Genomic DNA, 26,677 nt, shown 5'->3' with positions numbered 1-26,677 from the left:
TTCTAACATAGTCCAAGCACCGTAAGGGCTTGTTTGTGCAATTGTGAACATATGCAGCCTGGGAAAGACACATACGAGACTGAGCAAGCCATATATCATCTGCGGGTGGTCAGGGGCAAGTGCAAATAGCAAATTATTATGATGACTTCTCTGGCAATAGCCAACAACCTGTGATTGGCTGTTTGCGATTACATTGATACCTACTAGTGAATTTACCGTACATAATGCAAATGGGTATAATAATCAATTTATTTATATATATATATATATATATATCTATATATACATATATATATATATATATCTATATATACATATATATATATATATATATATATATATATATATATATATATTAATTATAGTGGCAGGGGCACACTTCTGGTGAAACACACATGATCAGCTTCTTGCTTTTTACTTTGAACTAATGACAGGAAGGTAAAATATTTGACAGCATAAAGATTCCATACAGTTTCTTGTGACCCTAAACACAGAATAAACAGAGACCAGGGGGTTTTCATCAGTTGCTTCTGTTTGATTATACTTACTGCAGACAGACGCTGTAGCTGTGGGAAAAGCCACTTTCAAACTATGTACGTTAAATCACACTTTATACCATTATTTTGTCACACATGTCCTCCACCTGTTTATCTTTAACTAGGAGAACTGCTGCACAAATGTGTAAACTCTGCTTGCAGCCTCTCTGTGCAGATTGCCAGCTAAATACACAAACACAACACAGTATATACCCAATATTAGGCAAGGTTACTGAATGAGTAAATGACAACAATTTGAATTTTAAATTAAAACCACATCATTTATTTAGTAGATTGCAATACAGATAACCCCCAATTACAAACCCTAAGTGCTTCAATTTCACACTATGCAAATTTAAAATTCTAATACGAAACATACATACATGTTACACAATTAAGCTGTATATCCAAGTTTAGCTTGCGGAGTGGCAATTTTTTTTAAAAAAACCAACTTGTAATACCATTAATTCTACACTAATAGTATTAGTAATACATGGCAGATGTACGATATTGTGCAAGTGTATACCAAAATAATTGGTTTGTAAACATACATTGCTGCTACAATCTTTAAAAATTGTCCTATGATATCTAATATATTCCTACCCCTATTGTTTTACAATAAGCAAGAGGTCTGATTACAAATTACTGGGTACAGTAGAAACACATGCCACTTTCAGGTAAACCCCAGATGTGCTTAAAGGAGAATTCCTGAATTTTCAGTTTTGGGTAGAACTTCCCAAGTACACACCACTTGACACAGACTTGGGGTCCAGTGTTCCGGCCATCAGGCAGGTCCCAATGATGTCTTAAGCGAGCATGTCAATGCCAAGCTCACCTCTACATGCTAGCATTTGCAGACTGTTGTCTGTGAACAACATGCTTCCTGTCTGGGGTCTTGCGGGAGCGATGAAAGCCGCTCTCTCTTTTCATCAGCCGTTCCAATTTTTATTCTGACAGGCAGTGGTGGACAACATGCAGCCAGTAGTAGCGCGCAAGAGGGAGTATAGCAGCGTGGAGCGTGCACAAGACGTCAGGGTGTAGGATATTCCAATTTTCAGTTTTGGGTAGAATTGTCCTTTAATATATAAAGTCCCTTTACCCTCACACATAATCCTTTATCTAAAGGCTCCCCTGAGAGCAGGTATCTGGATTGCTATAGTTATCGTTGTAAGGAATGCCAGATGTCAATGAACATTATCCCTTTTAGGACTAATACAGATAAGCGTCATATACACATGTCCTGTGTTCCATTCAGGAATACAGAACTGTGCTGTTTTGGCCCATTTAAAATCTAGTAAATCTGTTATCACCCTGGAAACAGGCCAAAGCTGTGCAGGACTGAGTTCCGGAATACGCATGACTAGCTCATATATATATATATATATGACGACTGTCTGCATGTGCCTTTAATTATTCAATAAAATTCAATCAGGTTTAAAAATGTGAACATTCTGCACGTTTGAGAGATACATCAAGGATATTGCACAAGGTGTAATGAAGAACTGGAGCAATATATTGTATAACTGGGTATTCCCGATTAACCAGTTTTCTAGATTCAAAAACAACTTAATAATCTAACAAAACTAAATACCATAAGCACAGGTATAGACTTTACAATTACCTGAAGGACATTTAAATATATATGAAAGAAAACAAAAAATACACCTGGGCAAGACCAAGACATTATTACATACTGAAAATAAGCACCTAAAAATCACATTCACCAAGAGATATTGAGTTAAATGCGTGCGAGAATAGGACACATTTCAGGTGTGTAGTGTGACCAATGACTTCAGTTCCAACATACCATGAAAGCCACTGTAGTATCAGAGCCCAAATTTACATGACAATCAAATTCTAGGTTTGTTTCAAAGCAACAATCCACGGTCATTACACACTAATGATACCCACATGAAAGATTTGCTATCCGCAACAGTTTGGAAGCAAATGTTTGATAAACTTAAAATTTACTTTTCAATATACCTATAAACTATGTGTATTGACAGTGTATTGACAGTGTACACTTATGGGGGCACCAACTGAGGGCAATAACTTGGTTTAAAATGCCATTACCCAGAAGTCTACTCTCCTTTGGGAATGGCTTATTTGCATATCCGCCGTAGATGCGGATGTTCTCTGTCAGGAGCAGCCTGTGTTGTGCTCTGACTAACAGTGGTCATGTAAATGGCATTACCCAGGAGCCAATTCTCCTTTTAGAATGGCATATTTATAAGGCCTGACGTTCAAAAGTCTAAAGTGTCACAATAACTATAAAGTATTCATAATTTCCAGTTGCCCTAAACTCCAAGCACCAGATTTTAAATATTTGTCCCTTGGTAATGACCCACTGCACCAAACATTTCCTCATATTCTGTATATTAAATGCAATTCTCATCGTCTACTCTTATTATGTAGGTTTTATAAGTTAATACACTTATGATAATTTCAAAGCAAACAAAAATAAAGAATGGGCCTGGTAGTCACCAACGTGCCGCCAGCGACGTGCTTCCAACATGCATCCGCTCAGCAACAAATGACCCTGGAGACTATTAGAAAATATTAACAAGTATGCAGTATGAGGATTCTACAGTTTATGGTCCAGCTAAATGATTACAAGAATGATAACATGTGCAAAATATACATTTGTTGGTAAAAAAGTAAATAAAAAAAATAGCAGACATAAATCTATAACTTCCACATACTGGATTCTACTCCCTAGGGGCTAGATTTACTAAGCTGCGGGTTTGAAAAAGTGGAGATGTTGCCTATAGCAACCAATCAGATTCTAGCTGTCATTTATTTAGTACCTTCTACAAAATGATAGCTAGAATCTGATTGGTTGCTATAGGCAACATCCCCACTTTTTCAAACCCGCAGCTTAGTAAATCTAGCCCTAGGTGTCAAAGGAATCTGTAGTAATTATTATATTTTTTTGATGCCAGCACCACAAACATTTCCAAAACAACGTAATTACAAACACTTTTGCAAATCTTGATATGTACAGCAACAAAACTTAAAGTGGTTAGCACGTCTGCCTCACAGCACTGGGGTCATGAGTTCGATTCCCGACCATGGCCTTATCTGTGTGGAGTCTGTATGTTCTCCCTGTGGGTGCTCCAGTTTTCTCCCACACTTCAAAAACATAATCAAGAAATTGGCTGCTATTAAATTGGCCTTAGTCTCTCTCGGTCTGTGTGTGTGTGTGTGTGTGTGTGTGTGTGTGTGTATGTTAGAGAATTTAGACTGTAAGCTCCAATGGGGCCGGGTCTGATGTGAGCGAGTTCTCTGTACAGTGCTGTGGAATTAGTGGTGCTATATAAATAGCTGATAACGATGATCTGAGCACTAGGAGATCTGACCATATGACCATTTTGTGGACTTATGGATTTGTCATTTTGGAGGACAAAACTTTTCAAAAAGGACAAATGACATAATATTTGAATATCTCCACTTCCGAAACAATTAAATATGACTTGCAGTCGCAGACAAACATTTTAGAACGTAAAAAAATGCTAAATAAATCTATAAAACAAATACAAACGTAAAACAATGCTAATAATTATTGTTAATGTTGGCACTTAATAGCCAAGAAAAATATATTTGATAACACTGAGTTCTCTCTGTGTGGAAAATGATTTTGCTTCCACAAGTTGAGAGGGTGGCACTCCTTAAGCTCCAGATTCCTAGCAGAAACTATGTTTGTACTAGGAAATGGATACCATGAAATATTGAGGTTCCCCAAGTGTTAAAGAGATGTTTGGTTTGAGATTCTCTGACTTAGAATTATTTGGAACCATGAAATTAAAGAAAACAATAATTAAAATCAGCAAAACTATCAGATGCCAATCAGAATGCAAGAATTCATCACATGATCTCATGAAATACTGGTATTAACCTATTAAAACACTGTAGGATAATCTGTGAAAATAGTATTTAGAAATTCATTTGATGTCTTGGGGGTGTTGGGGTCAGAGACCAATGAAACATTTTCACAATACTCATGTGCAAAAAACAAAATAATCATACTCTTACATGGCTGCAATAGTTTGTTATTTTCTCCGTTTGTGTTGTACACAACATTATATTCAGTTAGAAGTCAATATAATTACATTCAAGAAGAAATAGATGATGTGAAAGTAAAAATATACAGATGGAACATTCTGATCCCTAGTTCTCCTTTCGTCTCCAGGGAAGGGCGAGCAGACAGGACAGTGCCTCATTGCACTACGTACAGGGTGGTGTTAGAGGGAATTGAATCAGAATTTGGCGCGATGAGCTCCCATAAGGTGACGTACGTCCCCAACACAAATCCCAGGAAACCCACCAGGCTGATGAGAATGTCCTTTGTTATGACCCAACGGCTGAGACCTTCTGAGTAGTAAGTGACTATCTCCAGGAGAGGTGGGATGATGAGAGCCAGGGCGCTGCTGCTGACCGACCCCACCAGTGAAATGACCATGTCCAGGCGAGGAATGAGGATTGCCAGGACACCTGGGAGATAGAAAAACACAGATTGAAATATATCTGCATTAGTGACCAGCTAATAACGAGTATAATTATGAGTAAACTTTGGCAACAGTTGTGGACAGGTTGCATTAAGCTGCAACACACAAGCAAATCTTGTCTGGTTTATCAGTCTACTTCCATCCTATAGGTCCTACCAGCCAATGTAGACCTAAAGGCTACCAGCTGGACAGCACCGTTGTAGAAGACGGCACACACGGTTATATATCTGCAGTGCAAAGTATAGGTATTATCATTATTAACATTTATTCAGCTTGAGACAGCATACTCCAAAGTGATTTACAATTGAGAAAAAACACAATAAAACAAGACTGAGAATTAACAAACAGACCAATAGGTAAGAGGGCCAAGCTCAAGTACTTACAATCTATAGGAAAATGGGAGTTTGATGCGGTTAATCATATTGGCCCAGCTAGATTGCAGTGGGAAACAGTGCTTAGTGGGACGATATCATCCAGTCACTCAGCATCGGTGGTTTTTAGGGTCATTAGGTTTGAGTGTAGAAGGAGAATGAATACAAGTTTGTAGCAGTGTAGAGGTGCGGTAATCGGGTGGGATAGTCTAGGGGGGTAGGGCTGGTGAATGCAATAAGCTTGAAGAACGGTAAGGTATGGATGTTAGGGGAAAGTCTGGTTGTTCAAGGGATGGCATATCACTAGTGGGTGCAGCATGAACAAAGTCCTGTAACTGAAAATGGGAACAGATAGTGAGAGAGGATCAGAGGCGCAGATGTTGGGCAGAGTTGAGAGATATTTTGAGACCAGTAAAGAGATGTATGTTGGCAAAGTTTTGTAAATTGTTTTTTGTATGTTAGTAGAAGTATTTTATATTGTATTTGGGAAATTACAGGAAACCAATGCAGGAAACAGAGGAGCAGTAGAGGAATGTTTTGCAAAGAATAATAATCTAGAATCTGCATAGATTGTAGGGATGAAAGTCTGGTCAGGGTAAGACTAGTAATAATATAATATAATGCAGGAATGATCCTCTCAATGAACAGTGTTGCCTAATATACCAGAGCTTTATAAATAAAGGATAATTATAATGACTAAAAAAAAATTATTTTATATATAATTATTTTTCAAACTAACTTAATTGATAAACACATTACTATACAGCATTAACAACTGAGTAGTTTGGTATATATTGATATATGGTTGCATTTAATTTGTACCTTCCCCACACACCGCTGGGTAGATAATATAAGCAAAACAAGATATATGGATTGCTAACATAAATATCACTAATAAAAATAAATAAAATATGCAGCAAGTTATTAAAGAAGTCCAATCGTTTGCCAAGTGCACCCTGACATATTCTGTTAAGTGCCACATACTCCACTCACTTTGCTTATTTAAAGAAATGACTGAAGTCTCCAGACTAGGCAAATACCCTCTCACTCTAAATGTTCCACTGGGAGTCAGGAAGTAATCAAGTGAAGTGGATTACCAGGTAATGTATACAGTAAGGAAACATCCTTCCTATACATCATGGGTAAAAGGTCACTTCTAGGGTAAGTCATGGGGAAACGATATCGGAAGCATCGCTAGTGCACTATATGGAATTTCAGGATTAAAGGTCTTAAAATGTGATAAGGCAAAAGATGTTCCTTATACAGATGTTTTAACTACATACCTGGTCTTCGTATCAGTTGCGGTTGGCTCAGTGTGTTCTGAACGTTCCGAGTGTCTACAGGTAGCCCTGTGAACGTACTAATGCTCTGATCTACTGCAATGAATATTCTAATGCACCGACAGGCTACAGACATCGGGGATGATTTAGAATTGGACGCAAGTTCATTTGCATGTCTCATAAAATGTGTTGCATTGGACATGCATACAACTTGCTCCAGGATTTTCAGCTGCACTTTAAGAGGTGTTCCAAGCCCAAGTGCAGTACAGTATTGTAACAGGTCAAAAATATCCCCCTGATGTGCGCATAGATTTGGGTTTCTGTTCCATCTGAACTGTGTATTTTGTGGGCATACTTTTTTCATTTACACAAAATCAGGCGCAAGTTCTGCTATTGCCATGCAAGTGCTATTGAGTTACAACCAAGCGTATTGCAAAGGCTGTGCCCTCTACTTAAGCCTTGTTGCACTCCTCAAATACCGGACATCATCCCATTGTATTCACTATAAGCACCACCATCGCACCCCAGAAATCTAGAGACCTGGACTCCAGCTGCTTGAAGGACCAGCTGTGCACCGTCATCATCCTTATGGCTGGGATCTGGAGCATATCTGTGATTTTGGTATCTATCTCTCAGTTTCCACTATAAACCTCCACCTGCCCATGCAGTCTGTGGCACTTGGGCTATAAGGGCCAACATTTCCAGAATAGCCATAAATACATGTAGGTAATGAGGTGCATTGTGAGAATCCCATGGAAATTAACAGAGGGTCTCTCTGATTGGTAAACAAGTTATAATAATAGTATAAGAGTATGGTACATCGGGCCGGCACTAAGCATCAGAGGACTCTTTGTTTGACAGTCCAGATAGTTGGTGGTAAAATAGACACACAAGCCCAACAAGTGCCAATAAGCAATAAAATGGTTCCATGTTGACATACTTTAGGAAGCAGCCAGCTCAAAGCCATTTCATTGAAATATTCATAGTTGACCAGCTTTACTTCAGATAAACTCTTCATGCCCTTGGACTCTACAAGATAACATTTAACCAAAGAGTTGCAGAAGCTGGCTGATGATTCAAGTCATCCTTACAGGAGCAGGGACATAAATGTGTTCCTGTATGGGGGGCGAGTCAACTGTTCCACCATTGCTAGAAAGACCAACCAATGATAAAAAAATAAAAAAAAGGGTGGAGAATGATGTGTCAAAATTACAAGGTCGGTCAGGTTTTTCTGGCTTACATTTATGTCAATCAACTACAGTCATGGCCAAAAATTTTGAGAATGACACAAGTATTGGTTTTCACAATGTTTGCTGCTTCAGTGTTTTTAGACCTCTTTTGTCAGATGTTGCTATGTTATACTGAAGTAAAATTACAAGCATTTCATAAGTGTCAAATGCTTTTTTTGACAATTACATTAAGTTTATGCAAAGAAACAATATTTACATTGTTGACCCTTCTTTTTGAAGACCTCTGCAATTCGCCCTGGCATGCTGTCAATCAACTTCTGGGCTACATACTGACTGATGGCCGCCCATTCTTGCCTAATCAATGCTTGAAATTTGTCAGAATTTGTGGGTTTTTGTTTGTCCACCCACCTCCTGAGGATTGACCACAAATTCTCAATGGGATTAAGGTCTGAGGAGTTTCCTTGCCGTGGTCCCAAAATTTCAATGTTTTGATCCCTGAGCCACTTAGTTATCACTTTTGCCTTATGGCAAAGTGCTCCATCATGCTGGAAAAGGCATTGTTCGTCACCAAACTGTTCTTGGATGGTTGGGAGAAGTTGCTCTTGGAGGATGTTTTGGTACCATTCCTTATTTATGACTGTGTTCTTAGGCAAAATTGTGAGTGAACCCACTCCCTTGGCTGAGAAGCAACCCCACACATGAATGGTCTCAGGATGCTTTACTGTTGGCATGATACAGGACTGATGGTAGCGCTCACCTTTCCTTCTCCAGACAAGCGTATTTCCAGATGCCCCAAACAATCTGAAAGGGGATTCATCAGATAAAATGACTTTACCCCAGTCCTCAGCATTCCAATCCCTGTACCTTTTACAGAATATCAGGCTGTCCCTGATATTTATCCTGGAGACAAGAGGCTTCTTTGGTGGCCTTCATGACACCAGGCCATCCTCCAAAAGTCTTCGCCTCACTGTGCTGCAGATGCACTCACACCTGCCTGCTGACATTCCTGAGCAAGCTCTGCACTGGTGGTGCCCCGATCCCACAGCTGAATCAACTTTAGGTGACGGTGCTGGCGCTTGCTGGACGTTCTTGGGTGCCATGAAGCTTTCTTCACAACTATTGAACCTCTCTCCTTGAAATTCTTGATGATCGGATAAATGGTTTATTTAGGTGCAATCTTACTAGCAGCAATTTCCTTGCCTGTGAAGCCCTTTTTGTGCAAAGCAATGATGACTGCACGTGTTTCCTTGCAGGAAACCATGGTTAACAGGGGAAGAACAATGATTTCAAGCACCACCCGCCTTTTAAAGCTTCCAGTCTGTTATTCTAACAGAATCAGCATGACAGAGTCAGCCTTGTCCTCGCCAACACTCTCACCTGTGTTAACCAGAGAATCACTGACCTGGTGTCAGCTGGTCCTTTTGTGGCAGGGCTGAAATGCAGTGAAAATGTTGTTTTGGGGATAAAGTTCATTGCCATGGCAAAGAGGGACTTTAAAATTAATTGCAATTCATCTGATCACTCTTCATGACAGTCTGGAGTATATGCAAAGTGTCATCATAAAAACTGAGAGCGCAGACTTTGTGAAAAATAATATTCGTGTCAATTTGAAAACTTTTGGCCATGACTGTACAGGAAATTCATGAGTTTGCAGAAGAAAAATAAATACTAAAACTTTATATTGCAATATCATAACTGAAGTGAAATCGTAACTAAGCATTAACTCATCACAGATGAAATAATGAATGTTCAGCACTTACTGGAGAGAAGAAAAAAAAAAAGAGTCAAGAGATCAATACAAGTAATGTGTGATTGACCCTATGGGAATAGACGAGAGGCATCTAATTTACACATCAACTCTGAGAGCCTTATAAAGGGATTAAGAGAAACTCTGACATTAGAAAGAGTTTAGATGTGACGTGTCATAGACCTACTGTGTTCTGGGAATGCTTTTCTACAGCCAATAACTTACAGTGCAAATGGAAATGTTTTATACACATGTCCTTCATTGCTTTAACAGCTAAAAATACACCCACATGGGTGATAGGTATAATTATACTTCACGTAGAAGAGAGCCGAGACTTTTCCAATGTAGTATCATGTGCTATATGTGATAACCCACAACAGTATTGTACTGTACTGATATACAGGGGCAGGCTGTGCTGGGGGGCAGGGGGGTATTTGCCCCCCCCGGGCCGGTCCCATATTGGGCTACCTTGGGCTGGGTCACCAACATTTTTTTCCTTCAAAATGTTTTTAATAGGCTGCTGAGTTAAGTCTTGCCCCCCGGGCTAAAATTTTCCAGCCTTCCCCTGCTGATATACCATCATAGATAGAACATAATATTCACGTCTGATCAATCAGACACCAGATTAGAAATGCGTTACCCCTTACTGGAAAAAGAGGTCTGCATTGGGTGTTCAGCTTATAGCACAGAGCTGTCCTGCAATGCTGAATGCTTGCAAAGCAAATTGGGGCACATAGAGAGCATACATGCCGGACATGGGGAGAGCGACGGCCAGAGCTGTAACTTAAAATTTTAGAACTTGGAGCGATAAACAAAAATGCCGCCCCCTAGACCTTAATTTTAACCAAGTGAACCTAAAATACTCAAAAACTGTGCCCCCCTTCAGCGCTGTGCCCTGGGCGGATGCCCGTAAGGCACAGCCCTAGTTACGGCCCTAGTGACAGCGTAAAAACACTGTAATAACACTGTAGCAGACCAGGTCAGACAGGCTGGAATGTGATGCACTATACAACTCCGGTGCAGAGGTTTCAAGAGCATGCAGAGGCAGGTCAGAGGAAGGAAAAAGGGGGCACATCGTTATTTGCAGCATTATAACATTTTAAAACGAGTTGTCAAACTAAGAGATTTGATTCAGTGTCATTTAGAAAGATTTCAAAACAATCTGAGCATTTGTCACTCTTGCTGGTCCAGAGGTCCTTGGTCTGTAGTTTGCAGACACAAAACAAACAAATAATAATATATCTATCGACGGAGGTAACACCAAGGCTAAAATGTTATTTCATGTGTCACTACTGTGTTACTTCAATATAAAGTAACATTAATTATATTATAAATAAGAAAAATAAAGGCAATAGACAAACTCACATGTGATACCAACCAGACCCGTCCTCACGGTAAGGTCCACCAATAGCACCCAGCGATCAGACACTCTGGAGGTGGCTGAAGGGACTATAATTTCTGCAGCAACATAAAACTGCAACGCAAAGGTGATAAATATTCCAAAGGAATAGAGCAACTTCACAGCTTGGTACAGCCTGTAAGAGACAGAACAGAGGACTCAGGAGAGGCACCAGTGCTTTTTCCTATGTAAAGAATGATCTGGCTGTAAGTCTATTGATGGAATTGCAGAATTCTGCACACAGCCTGAAATGACTAATAAGGAGCAATAGCTTAATATCTGCACAGTAAGTGTACATGCTATAAGCAAAATGTCCAGACATTGAATAAAAAGTATGGGTATTGTATAGATAACCTGCTCCATGACATTTTCCAATAAAATCCCATTTTTATAATGATGGCATTGGGGTTTCATCTAAGGTTTGGTAAGGATCGACAGAGTGAACCTCCTAACCTTTCACCCCAAGCATGAAAAATATTTTAGGATACGCACTGTCTGAGACAAGTCATATGATACAGCAGATACCAATGGTCATGTAACCTCCTAGTTTTTCACAGAATATGTCCATTCTATACTTTGCCCAAAACAGTCCAGGCGTTGTATTGTACACCTAGGCATTGTATAGAATGCCTGGACTCTACACTATGGGCCTGATTCATTGAGGATCTTAAATTAAGAAGTTTCTTATTTAAGTCTCCTGGACAAAACCATGTAACAATGCAAGGGGTACAAATTAGTTTTCCGTTTTGCACATAAGTTAAATACTGACTGTTTTTTCATGTAGCACACAAATACTTGATAGCTTTTTTGTACACTGACATTTGAAGTTGATATGTGTGTGCTACATGAAAAAACAGTCAGTATTTAACTTATGTGCAAAACGGAATACTAATTTGCACCCCTTGCATTGTAACATGGTTTTGTCCAGGAGACTGAAATAAGAAAGTTCTTAATTTAAGATTCTTAATGAATCAAGCCCTATGTCTATATGTTAACTAAAATAATAAATACATTGCGTTCGGTGAGAGAGTATCACTTGTTCTGTATATAAATAAGCTAATATTTAAAGCTGCTGCTTCATATGGGATCAACTTATACATTATATTTACTGGTCCTCAAATTAACACCCTGCAGTATAACAAACAACAAAACCTAATAAAGTGTCCAGTTGAAACAGCTATGCATCCTCTTTCAGGACAATCACTGCTCTTCCTCTGTGGCCTATACACTAGAGTACCCTGGCTTAATTCAGGAAGGGAATTATAAAGAGAGTGACTCCAGCACTTCGGCCAGACATGACATCATTAAGGGTGGGGCTTATTGCACTGAGTTTAAAGACCAACAAAATGCCTAATGCAGCCAGACCTATATGGGCCCCAGAGCAACAGTCTGTAATTGCCCTACTGCCCAAGGGTGAAATAAAACACATGGGCGTTTGGCAGGGAATGCAGGCCGCCACAGAAGCGGGTCTGTAACCTCTTCTTCTATGGTAGGTCTGCCTTTGATTGTGGAATATTGATTTGTAACTAATGCTTGTTAGTACACTTTAAATCCTATTTTTAAAAGGAAAACCCTGCCCCAAATATAGTGGTTTTAAATCTACGCAAATGAAAAGAACTTGTAGAGGTCTCTCCCACCTTACAGCAGTATAACCTTGCAAAGTATGACACGATGTACAGAATGACCTCTTTATACCCCTGCACAAATGGTAAGCACAGCTTAGGTATATATCAGTGCTCAGTGAAACACAAGGAAATAAGTTATTCTGTTCAGTGGATTTACATTTATTGTACAAACTGGAGCTACTCTGTTGCCTGTTTGGACAATGGAAAACTAAAGCCCCATTAGTAGAAGAAAAATAACATCCAAATAAAAGTTCTGCGTATAATATATAGAACACGGGGACTTACCAACAATTGGGCAAATTTAGGGTTATACTGCCATGTATACTAGAGCCAAACCGCAAGTAGCCCAGTGTGCCCATGCTGATGTAGAGAGCGGTGACGATACCCATGCCGACGTACAACACGATGGGGAACTGATGTGGGATCTTCATCTTATTCTCCAAGGGTAAGATCTGGCAGAGGAAATGAATCGTTTCAGAAAAGTACTAAACTGACAATATAATGAACAGGTAACAAAGCTCATGAAAAGTTGTCGCACACACACACCTATGAGGGATAGGGGTGGCCATAAGCACATATACCTAATTAAAACCGCTATTTACAGCTTTACCAAATTATATTTATTATTGTTCAAAGAACTTTTCTGATTTAGGGGTACTCTGTGGAAGGACTCTGTTTCTCTGTACTCCTGATTTTCTGTTACGTGTCCCAGGAGTAACAACAGGTAGAAATACAGAATAAAATTTCTTATACAAGCGGTTCCCAAACTGTGCACCGCAGCTCCAAGGGGTACAGCGGCGCTGTCATAGGGGTGCCGCGGCCAGGGGACAAAAAAACAAACAAAAAACAACTTACCAATCCGGCGGCGCCAGAGACCCAGCATCCTCCTCACGGTCGACATATTCAGTGAGAAGCGGCAGGAGAGAGGAGAATGCTGGGTCCTGGGTGCCGCCTCATTGGTAAGAAGATAGAAGAAATAGGAGAAAGAAGGCCAAGTATGTTTAAGTAAAGAAACGGAGGGGAAGGTGGAAGGAAACAGCAATGCAGGGCAAACGAATGAAGGAGGGGGCAGAGTGAGGATGAAGGGGCACAGTGTGATGATTTTTGTACATGTTTTATTTTGTTTGATCTTATTCCTCTTAATATTAGCTGTAAATTATTCTTTGACAGAAATAGAATTGAAATAAAATATATAAAAATATTCTTTTCCCTTAGATGTATGTATATTATTTTTGCAAACAACTTACTAAGTATTTCTGTCCTGACTTAAATACTTATTACGTTATTTTGACTCAAATACCTAAAAAACGGGACTGCTCTGTAATTATTTTGGAGGGGTGCCTTGAAAGAATTATGGAGACTAGGGGCGGCGCGAACTGAAAAAGTTTGGGAACCACTGGCTTATACGAAGTGTTCCTGAAACATGGGTACTTCTACGTACATGTAATTAAATGCCACATAAACTCCTTTACACTGTTCTATCAGCTAGTGATTTAGTTACAGTCCATATAGAGGAGGCCGTCACTGTGGGTTAAACCAATATTCAAAAGAATATAAGAATATCAGTTTACACAAAGTGCCTCAGTATTGTCACTGGTTCCTAGTGAAGTGAGAGGTAATTCTGATTGTGACAGACTGAGTATTTGTCCAGGCAACAGGTGCATTGAAATGGTGTAGAGCAGGCCTGTCCAACCTGCGGCCCTCCAGATGTTGTGAAACTACAAGTCCCAGCATGCCCTTCCAGCTATCAACAGGTTGTCTACTGGCAAAGCATGCTGGGGCTTGTAGTTTCACAACACCTGGAGGGCCGCAGGTTGGACAGGCCTGGTGTAGAGCTATTTGCATTGCACCATTTCATAGTTATACACACATTTTTATATTTCGCCTGCAAGCACCATTGTTCCCTCTGCTCTATGTGCAGGATTTCAAGCAATTAGCCAAAAGCTTTCTATAGAGAAATTGGAGGCATGACATCTACAGACAAAAGGTGGTACTGCATGCTATTAAAATCACCCTGGTGACAAACTGCTTTAATTGTGTCTAGTATGTGTACACATTTACACGTTAGTACAATTTTTTGATAGTTATTAATTCAGAAACTGAAAATCCTTGGATGTGACAGAAAGGTAATGGAAGTAGGAATGGCAAACTAGACAGACATTTGGGTTCTTTTCTGCCATCATACAATATATTTATATACGTTTCTATGTGGAAAGTGGCTCTATAATGATTTGCAGGTCTGTACACCACTTGGTGGTGTATTTACTCAACTGCAGGCTTGAAAAAGTGGAGATGTTGATATAGCACGGTGGCTCAGTGGTTAGCACTTCTGGCTCACAGCACTGGGGTCATGAGTTCAATTCAATGGCCCTATCTGTGTGGAGTTTGTATGTTCTCCCCATGCTTGCGTGGGTTTTCTCCGGGTGCTCCGGTTTCCTCCCACACTCCAAAAACATACTAGTAGGTTAATTGGCTGCTATCAAAATTGACCCTAGTCTCTCTCTTTGTCTGTGTGTGTATGTTAGGGAATTTAGACTGTAAGCTCCATTGAGGCAGGGACTGACATGAATGAGTTCTCTGTACAGCGCTGCAGAATTAGTGGCGCTATATAAATGGTGATGATGATGATGTTCTTTATAGCTTATATCCTAATCGGTAGGGGAAGACACAATTAGGGTGACACCAATTGTGGTAGTGGAGGCGATAGCCGAGACAAGCATTTAGGAGGACTGAAATAAATAAATGAGTTTTATGTGAGTGCTTGAAGCCTTGGAGAGTAGAGGCTAATTTGATAGGACGTGGGAGATCATTCTACAGCTGGGGAACAGCCCTGCCAAAGTCCTGTAGGCGGGAGTGGGAAGATGTAATCAGTGTAGTAACAAGGCAGCGGTCGGTCAGTGGCAGAGTGGAGGGAGCAGTAAGGACTGTGGGTAGAGATGAGGTTAGCGATATGGGGGGAGCAGGAATGACTGAGAGCTTTGTAGGTGAGGGTGAGGAGTTTAGATTTAATTCTGTTGGCCACAAGGAGCCTAAATACTTACACGATAGTCTGAGTTATTAACACTGTTTTGTGAATGTTTTATTATATGCATTGAAATGCTTTCCTGGTGATCCTACACGATTTCAGCTGCACATTGAAACGACACTCTCTTTTATAGTGGTATAACACGATCAGTGCTGGAATCACAGAAAAGCAACAACAAATAGGGATGGAAACGGTGTGTAAGAGAGTTGGGAGGTGAAAATATATAGAACTTAATAGAATTTAAATATATATATAAAATATATACATATCATATCTCAATCATGTGTTTGTAATGTAATGGGGGACTTTATGAAACTTTAGAGAAAGTACAATTTATACATTTTAATTAATAGATATACAAACTGTTCTAAACAATATCTGTATAAACCATGGAGGGCTGATGCTGTCACTTCACAGATCATTATTAAAATTTGTGGATTATAAACGAATATTACACTTCTACTGCACATTATTATTATAACTACTCTGTGTGTATATATATTATTTATATTATAATTCACAAACATAATGTACACTAGAGAGTGTATTAGCAAATATATAAAACAATCCCATGAAGTTATGAGTGAACCTACGGCTACCTCTTAGAGCCAGGGGCGGATCTAGGAAATTATTATACCCCGGGCGATGTAGGGGGGGTGATTTAGGCCCCACCCCCTTTCCGACTTCTAAGGCTGCCGGCGGCTGCACAGTATGTGCAGGTCCGTTCAGCAGTGACAGTGTGCTGTCCCGCTGCTCTGATTGTGTTTAAAACACAATCAGAGCAGCCGGGCAGCACACTGTCACTGCTGAACGGACCTGCACAGTGTGTAGCTGTCGGCAGCAAGCCCCTGCTAGGGGGGGGCGATCCCCCCTGGATCCGCCACTGCTTAGAGCGATGTCAGTTCTATGCTCTAGGGTTACTGACCTACCAATTTCAGGATTACTGCAATTAGCTTTGCACAGATCACTAACCTATAAGTTTAGGCATGTATTGCTGACAACCGTGACCTGACTGTATAACCCCCATATATACTACCTGGAACGTGTCATACCATGATCTCATACATAGTCTGCATCACTCAGGATAATTAGTTATGTTCTGACATCAAGTTTCTTTACAACCAACTGTCTCATTAAATAAACATGCTACATATGGTTTTAGTATCTTCTCCAGAGATCAGATTTATACTGTACAACCATTATTCTTTAGGGTATCTTTTGGGTTAAAATTCAGTCATATAAGCTTTTCAAGTGACTTTCTAGTACAATGGTAGCTATAAAAAATATATATATATTCATCACCTCTATGTGGGCAGCTGGACAGTGACATTTAGCCCATTGTTCTTATTAAGACTTAATACTGCTCGGCTCCCAGGAGGTTGTATAGGGAACGACCATTGGTGAAGGGTAAATAGTTCTACAGATTCTTGATGGAGAGCTGGGCTTTGACCAGCCCACTCAAGGACATAGATGTTTTTTGTATTTAAACCACTTTAATGTGGCTTTTGCTGTATGCTTTAGACCAGGCCTGTCCAACCTGTGGCCCTCCAGGTGTTGTGAAACTACATGTCCCAGCATGCCCTTCCAGCTATCAATTGGTTGTCTACCGGCAAAGCATGCTGGGGCTTGTAGTTTCACAACACCTGGAGGGCCGCAGGTTGGACAGGCCTGCTTTAGACAATTGTCCTACTGGGACACAAATCTTCTCCAAAGACCTAGGCGTCTTATAGACAAAAGGGTTCCCTCCAAAACGTGTCTATATCTTGTTCTCTTCCAGTCCCTGAAGAACAGATGAATGGTCCAGCCATCATGGTTCGCGGTAAGGACAGTGTCCTTAGCACGACCGACTAATCCAAACACTGCACTTAGCATGAAGGAAAAGGGTTTGTTCTCTGTTCTACTGGATGTTCCTGCACCTGGTATGAGCGTTTCTCATACACTTTCTGGAAGACTCTACATAAGAGCTCATGTAATCATTGGTTCTGTTCTTGCCACACTCCTGAGAACTGCAGATTTGTGTAGTGACCGGGCTATTGTCTCATGGACAGTTACTAATATCTCGGTCATGGAGGACAGCCTATGTTAGCCACATCCACAGTTCTACCATGTTCTCTCCATTTCAATGACCAAGATGAATGTATGAATTTCAGTATTTAAGTCATAGGGGGAGATTCAATCAGCAAAAAAATATGCGCAAAGTGTCCCCCAGAACGACCACGGAGACGCTTCACCTGTATTTTTTAAGTGAAATATCCGATGATTTTTGCTGGAACCCCATTGAGGCACGGGCAAAAATGAGCGTATATTTCCACCGGTAAAAACCGGCAACCGCAATGTTCTCAGGAACATCGCGGCTAACTGCATCTCCCCCATAGTATAGTTGTATATTTTGGAAACTTTAGAGAAAATAAAATGTATATTTATAAATACACAAGTGATATCAATATATGTATAAACTCATTAATAATTAATAACCGTATAAACCACGAGGGCTGATGTAATAATGTCACAATCTTATACATTACAAAGAACAATACACTTCTACTATAAATTAGGATATATATTAAAAGTCAACTTGGATTTCTGTGACCTGTATAATTTCCTATGGTCACTCTTTGGCGACTTCTAATATCTCTATAATTTACAGTAGTGAGTGCATTATCCAGGATGTAAAACTTTCCCATAAAGTTACAAATGAACCTACAGCTAAGTTATCTCTTCGAGCGATGTCAATTCTATGCTCTAGGGTTACTGACCTACCAATTTCAGGATTACTGCAATTAACATGCAATTAGCTTTGTACAGATTACCGTATATACTCGAGTATAAGTCGACCCGAATATAAGCCGAGGCACTTAATTTTACCACAAAAAACTGGAAAAACTTATTGACTCGAGTATAAGCCTAGGGTGGGAAATGCAGCAGCTACTGGTAAGTTTCAAAAATAAAAACAGTGCTGGATATCGTTAACACTGGGCTCCCAATAATACAAACGTGTGGTTGTAAATGAATATATCAAAATTTATTGTTATTAAACATCAATAAAATGTTATAAGTACATAATATATACCCATATCCTAATAAATTGTACACAAATGGTTAAACTAAATCCTCTGCACTTGGTATCAAGCCTAATAGGTGAACACAGATATAAATAACATTCACTAAAGACAACTCAGATCATTAATATATAAATCAATGAGACAGTCTGTGGATACTAAATACATGTGCCAGTTAAGTTTATTCGCCTTTAGAAGGTGATGAGCAGTTACTCCTAAGTGTTCAGAACAGTACAGTAATTTAGGCTTTAGTAATGCAAAAGATGCTGCACATACACTAAATAGAATTTGATATAATAGCTCAGATAAAGATAAGTTTGATTTTGTTTGCTGGAAGAAACATTTTAACAGAACAATACAATTTGCTTTGTGTGATTTAACCCTTATTATACTTGAAGTTTGGGATGTTTTTAGACTTTTCAATGATTTCACAGTTATGCAAAAGAATCTTCAGACACTTATTAATAGGTGACAAAAAATGAAAATAATGGACTTTATAAAACTGCTGCAAATAATTGCAGTGGACAAGTCAGGGTACTCACATGTGTCTCTGACCAGCGGGGCTAGATGGAAATGTCCCGGTCTTTAGCTTTGACTGACAGGCTCCTTTTCATTTAACTTTATTGTTCCATGTGCAATGAACACACAAAAACGGGCTACAATAAAATGGTGGCTGACAGTGATCCACAGAGGCTGCAGATGCCTGCAGATGAGCGGGGGAGACTGGAAAACGGAGACCAGGTAAGTGGGACTCGAGTATAAGCCGAGGGGGCTTTTTTCAGCACAAAAAATGTGCTCCAAAACTCGGCTTATACACGAGTATATACGGTACTAACCTATACGTTTAGGCATGTATTGTTCACATCGGTGACCTGCACTGAATATCCCATGTGTACTACCTGTAAAGTCTTATACCATGATCTTAAGCATTAACTTGTTTCACTCAGAATTATTATTGATGGATTGACATCAAGTTTCTTTAAAACCTAGTGTCTGATAAAATACACAAGGCACATATGGTTCTAGTAACTTCTACAGTGACGAGATATATGCTGTACAACCATTACTTTGTGTAATATTAAAATTTATTCCACAGATTCTCGATTAACATCAGGGTTTGCCTAGCCCACATAAGTACATTATTTTTTTATTTTTAATGTGGGTTTTGCTGTATGCTTTGGGTAATTGTCCTACTGGGACACAAAACTTCTACTAAGTCCAGGGTCTCTTGTAGACAGACAAGTTTCCGACAAAATATGCCTATATCCAACTCCGTCCATTTTGTTCTCCATTAGCATAAGTTTTCCAGTCAATAAAACAGAGAACCATCCCCAGTATAATGGCCTACAAACCATTCTACTGGGTAGTGAATGTCCTTGGTGTGACCTGTTGTATCGGGCTTGCTCCAAACACAGCACCTAGTGTTGAGGCCAAAAAGGTTTACCCTTGGTCTCATCAGACCTCATGATGTTCCTGCACTTAATATGAGCAATGCTCTTATGGTTTCTGGAAGAGTCTAGACAAGATTTCATGTAAACAGTGGTTCTCTTTTTCCCACGCTCCCCAGAAGCCCAGATTTGTGTAGTACCTGGGCTAGTGTTGTCCTACAGACAGTTTCTTATATCTCTGTCATGGAAGACTAACTCTTTCAATGTTGTCATACGACAACCTAGTGTGTAACCTTCTCAACCATATACTAAGTTTTGGAGGACAGCCAATTTTAGGCAAATCCACAGTTCTGCCATACTCTCCATTTCTATGATGGACTTGTCAGTGGGGATGTCTCTGAAATCATGTTACATACGTCTACTGATTGGGGCTTTTCAATTTACATTTTCTTGGATTAGTTTTGTATGTCCTTTAATCCTTACAATGAAACGCTTCTTGAAAATGTACTGACCCAAGGTGAGACCTCGGACAGACAGGTGTATTTATTTTGAAAGACTAATTATAAACAGGTAGACTCCAATCAATTGACTTCTGAAAAGAATTGATCGTGCCAGAGTTTATTTAAGTGTATATTAGCATGACTATACATATTGGCATGAATACAATTGCAATTAAATTGAAAGTGCAAATAACTAACTAAAAATTAAACTTAAAAACGGTTATCAAAATGATTGTTAATGGGCATTGGATAACTTCACGTGCAAAAAATCTAATATCATGTAAAAATAAACATAGAAAGGTTGGATTTACAATCACAGACATTCAGTTCAGCAGGATATTTTGTAGTTGAGAAAGTAGCTTACTCTTTCACATCCAATGTTCCACTTATCACACCCAAGATATCCCTAATATAATGGAAGTGCCGGCTCTACGGACCTCCTTTGGAAAGTGCTGGGTTTTGTAGAGCAGTAAAGTTGGACACTAAGCTACATCCAACAGTGAGCATTGGAGGACTGAACAGCTCATACCCCGTCTCCAGATGTTTTCTACAGCCCGACTCCTCCAGTCATTGTGTAACTACATGATCTGGCCAGCCATTGACTGGAATGGCATAGTTGTTGAACCAAAAGCACCAGCATACCCACCCAGGGTCCACCTGCCCATCACACCAAAACAGTAAAAATAAATCTCTCTTGTTTCTTTGTAATCCAATGGGAAAAAAACAAAACATAAGCTGCAACACTAGACCACTCACTAAGAGCCCTGGAATTAATGACCTTAACTAACCAAGAATGACACAGTCATTCAGCCAATTCCAAGCAGTATCCAGAAGTACCTGATAAAGGCACCTGCACTGACCAGACATGTGGTCCCCATGCTCATGGGTTCCCTTGTTGTAGTGGGAATCAGCCCACCCTGTTTAGCTTGGGAATGGGTTTCACTTTACAACTGGAAGAAACACGGTCATAAAACAAAAACTGTATATTTACAAAGAAGTAGGCCCTGCTCGCAAGCTTACAATCATTAGGGAAGTGGGAGCTTGCTACATGAGGTTGAGTGCCACATATTGCAGATTGGTCCAGCCAGATTGCAATGGACTAAGTGCTTAGTGGGGCTATATGATGGAAGTCACACAGTATAAAAGTGGTAATCACGTAGAATAGCCTAAGGAGGTTAAGACGGTGGTTTGGGAGTCTGAAGAAAGGAGTTTTCAGGCAATGCTTAAAAGGTTTGGAGGGGAGTAGAAAGTCTTATTGTACAAGAGTATTACACAGAAAGGGTGCAGCCCCCAAAAAGTGCTGTAACTTGGAATGGAGTGTGAGAATGAGAGACGCAGATCTTGGGTAAAGCCGAGAGGACAAGTCAGGAGATATTTCGATACAAGGGAAGAGATTTATGTTGGTACAATTTTGTTAATGGTTTTGTATGTTAGTAGAAGTATTTTATAATGCTTTGGTAAGCAGTGGGCAACTAATGTAGGGACTGACACCACAGCAACAGACGACAAACAGGAGGATAATTCGTCTAATTAGTCTAAGAAAGTCTGGTTATAGTCACAGCCAGAATGAGTCACTTTTGAGACATCAGGGGGTAAATGTATCATACTCCGATTTGTACAAGTAGCCGGAAATTGGCAAATTGACAGCTAAAATTTAAAGCGGCGCTGCCTTGTAAAGGGAAGTTGTGGGGCAATTAAATACTTCAAAGGTGGAATGACATTTATGACAAATTTGAAGGGACACATATCAAAATTCAACTTAAAATTTAAGGAGAATATGTCAATTCTATTTATTTTTTGTCTTTGTTTGAAACTGCAGTTATCTCTGTACCTGGTTCCTAGTCTCAATCACCTGCAATTGTTCACAGTGCGGAAATACAATAGGTAGGAGTAACCACTAATTAACCATGTCTGGGTAGTCAGAACAAGGCTAGTCCCATGGATCGAGAGAGAGCACCAGATGAGAACTTACTCTTGTGCAAGGCTCTTGTGGACACACACACTGATTATTAATCAAGAGGACAGAGACAAAAAAAGAAAAATAACTTCTGTAACACATTACAGGACATTAATAATATTGAACACAGACGCCACAATATTTCCATAATAGTAATCATTAGAAACAGACAGATGACTTTCTAAAATACATCAAGCATTTGGAATCACACCAAGTATAATCCAGTTCCTGCTAAGGAGCCGCTTTTCCCATGACCCCACAAGGGACCCTTACTTTATAGGGGCTATAATTGCCTTTTATATATATATATATATATACACCTATCACTTTCCTTTTAAGACTCATGTTCTTTGTTCGGCCAATAGGGGAATTTTATTTCTGTAACTAATAGTGTTAGGTACATAGAAAATAAGAATCGGGTTCTTTTACCACCAATATGAACTTCAGCCAACAGAGATATTTAGTCAATTAAAGGTTTAACTGCAAGTTAATATGCATTGTACAGACATAATTATAGCCGCAGCATTTTATATTACCCGAGGAGAGACTCTGGTTTATGTTATGGGGATCAGCACTTGTATGAACAACTTTATGAAGAATAATTGTTCCTGTCTGAATAACAAATAATCCCTTTCCCTTCTATTTAACCACTTGCTGTAAAATATACATTTGAATGTAAGTAGAGATGATCATTTGACATTTTGCCCAGGTTTATATTATGCACAGTGCTAACCAGAGTTACACAGACTCTGCTATATGGTTAGGACTCCTTTGTGTCCCTCTTTTTTTCTTTAATGATCACTTTCATCATATTTCTAATGAACCTAAATGGATACGACATGGAATAGGTTCCTCTAGTGGTCTTCCCTAAATCCCAATCCTTTCATTTTAAGTGGCGCCTTTCTTAAAGTCCATACTTGGGAATTGCTCTGACCAAAGACAGTAATTTTTTTTCATTTAAACTTCCTACCTAAATTGGAAGATAAGAAATGGCATTCATGTAGACTTTCGTGGATAGGAAGATAAATATAACCAAAATTAACATTTTACCCCAAATCTTCAACCTACTGCAAATACTTCCAATACACATCCCTAAAATGTTGTTTTTTTTAAAAAAAACTACAAAATACCATCAAAGACTTTGATCAGTGCGGGTGGGGTGGCAAGTTTTAATCATGATATACTATATAGATAGAAATTGAGAGGTGACCTACAACTCCCCTCCCTTTAAACACCACTCAGTTATCCATAACCATATAACTGTGGACCTGCTTGAGGGAAATAAAACACTATCGAGTTTCCGCCAGGCCTTTCTCGTATGCAGTTATAATCAAGATTACAAATCAGAGACCCTACGGATCAACCAGCCGGTGAATGTTATGAGTGCTGCTGGCCTTTGAAGATCTTAAATTGAATCTTCAGAATGAAGAACTTTGAACATACTTCCAAATTAGACACTTTATTAAGTGTTTAGGCCAGAATAGCACATTTCAATGGGAACTCCCTTTGAACATATTTGCACTGCTCCCAGATAACCTAGGCACAAGATCTCTCACATACATAAGGCAATCTCAGAAATGGGCTTTAAGTTTATCACTAGGTGGAATAGTTGCCCAAGTAATCACAATAAAAATGTTCCCAATTCTTTCAGACCAATGCGGGAGATATAGTCACTCATCTGAAACACCAATCCATATCTGGTGGAGTTGCTCTAATTTGACAGAGTTTTGGCAAGAACCACAGAATTTAGGCTCCTTAAATGTTACTTTGAGACCTCATCCAGCCTAGACTATAGCCTACCACATATCTAGTGTTAGCCTAAGGAGACTACCTCCGATTGGTGCTTGAGAGTTATTCCAGGCCTGGTTTAAGATGTAGGCTCTACGTGAATTTTCTGATGAGACTGAGAACATAATTGACTCAATTTAAATATATATATCCCATTCACATTCTACCTCTTCCCCTCCCAATCCTATCTTCCTTACCTGTCTCCCATCCCATCACCTTTGTATCTCTGGTTATGTTAACTTTACATAGAAGTGTAATGATGTGGTTATGGTTTGTATCTTATTTTGTATGTACATTTTATACTCTGTATTGCTTGACAGGAGACAATACTTTGAATGAAGACTGCATTAAAAAAAAAAAAAAAAAAAAAAAAAAAGGTATGGGGTGAATTTTACAGCCTGAGCAAACGTCAGATCCAATGGGTGTCCTGGATTTTTATCCAAAATGACGGGAGCCCAATGTATGGTGCAATGGTTTTATCTGACCAATACAAAGTTCTGATCCTGGCAGAATACACAACTTATGTTCTCTATTCTAGATGGTATATATTTACACATTAACTTCCTATGCATACATCATTGTATCAACGCAATGCCCTCAGCTAAAGGCTAAGCTGCATGGATCATGGTTCAGTAAAACATAATTAATAGAACATTGTAATAGAGCCTTTATATGGACAATTACAACATTTACAATTAAGCCACAGAAAAACACTGAAAAGACAAGAATACGCTAAATCTACAGCTCTTTTCTAAGAATTAAACTTACATAGGTAAAATGCACATCAGAGGCAGGATTTAGTAGCCGACGGCTCTAAAAGACTTCAGCAGACTGACAGAGATACAAGCACACGTAGGTATTTATCTGCAATTATCGACTCAAGGTGCTTACAATGTAAATGTGTGTAAGCCCCTCGCTCGAGCCAAGAGCAGTAATTTAATATCACACATACTGTACTCTCAGCTGACCCACGGGCCTAATTTCCAACAAGAATGGGCATAGGAAGGAACAGGAGCCATTAAAGTGTGAGTCATTAATATGAACACAGGTATTATGAATTCCTTTCCTAAAAATATAAAACCATTTATTAGCCGTTTTATGAGGTTAACAGTGTCTTCCACTTTTAATCTGTACTTTACTAAAAATTTCATTCCGAGACAACGCCTCTATCTGAAAGTCTTAGATCCGTTGGATATTCCTGATATGGAGAGATCCAAGCAGCACCGCAAATGATCAGAAGAGATCTTGGCTATATGTAAATTCCAGGACTCTGCTAAAAACAGTGTCCGAGATCCCGGAAAAGGGATCCCCTCCAAAGAGTTTATTATTGAAAAGGGAGGGCATCAAGTAAAGTTCATATTTAAAGTAGAAAAAGCTCTTTAAATATAGGGCATGGTGTTCCAGCATTGTTACAACACTATCAAGTTATTACAGCTTTCTGTTTAATGGATTTTAAATCACGAATGCTCAATTGCAAAAGCAGAGTGCAAATACAGCTTTGTGACATCACATGACTAGATTAACGTGAATACACCCAATTTATTGTTTTGTACATGTAAGGGCATATTATGGCGGCCAGAGATTGTCCAGAGTTTAAATGGGAGGAATATGATATATTGGGGATATTCCTTGCTTAGTGCGGATTACGTGCACAAGTTCTGCACTTAAGTGGAAAAACAAGATTTCATTTTCCAAGAAGAGTTTGTTTAAATGGGCTGGCAGGCTGGAATTAGGGAGGTGGCGCCATTTAGCGGGAGGAGACAAAGCCTTTACCTCACCACAGAAGGAATGAAATTCTCTGCATATTATCAAAGGGACACCTTTTGCACTTTTATGGGAAAGCACTTTTAAACGGGCACTTTGAGAAAGGTCAGAAAAATCTTATTTTGTAAGTGACGGAGACATGTTACATGTAAAAGTGACTATACTGATGTGTCATGCACTATCATCACTATTTTAGATATAAATGAGGTTAAACGGAGAAGCGAGCGCATGGATTTGTGGACCAAGATGGCAGCTGACAGGAGGAGCTATGCAGATCTGGGGTGTTGCTGGCTATGTGCGCATTGTGCGCCTAGTTTTGCAATGAACTGGGACTATTTAAATAAGATAATGGGGTGAAGAAGAAGCATTTACAAGAGAGAGCAGTCTTATTCTCCTCACAAAAAGTGGGATACATTTAGGGGAATCTATAATGGAAAAGGATTTGGAAGTGCTAGTAGACAGTAGACTTAATAATAGTGCTCAATGTCAAGCAGCAGCTGCAAAGGCCAATAAAGTATTGGCATGCATAAAAAGGGGCATATA

General features: G+C 39.4%; 1 protein-coding gene across 1 annotated transcript in view; it reads right to left on the bottom strand.

Annotated features, from left to right (window-relative positions):
• Nucleotides 1-790: 790 nt before the first annotated feature.
• LOC142152940 (proton-coupled amino acid transporter 1-like) overlaps nt 791-26,677 on the bottom strand; it is a 46,454-nt gene continuing 20,567 nt past the window's right edge. The window contains exons 9-11 of the mRNA XM_075210094.1: nt 12,939-13,105; nt 10,995-11,164; nt 791-5,027 (exon numbers count right to left, since the gene is read on the bottom strand). Of these exons, the coding sequence (XP_075066195.1) occupies nt 4,753-5,027; nt 10,995-11,164; nt 12,939-13,105 (612 nt within the window). The 3' untranslated portion in view covers nt 791-4,752. The remainder of the gene's footprint in view (nt 5,028-10,994; nt 11,165-12,938; nt 13,106-26,677) is intronic.

This window comes from Mixophyes fleayi, chromosome 4 (genome assembly GCF_038048845.1).
Source record: "Mixophyes fleayi isolate aMixFle1 chromosome 4, aMixFle1.hap1, whole genome shotgun sequence".
Taxonomy (NCBI): Eukaryota; Metazoa; Chordata; class Amphibia; order Anura; family Limnodynastidae; genus Mixophyes; species Mixophyes fleayi.
The sequence above is the reverse complement of the archived record's forward strand: the minus strand, read 5'-3'. Positions and strand labels throughout refer to the sequence as shown.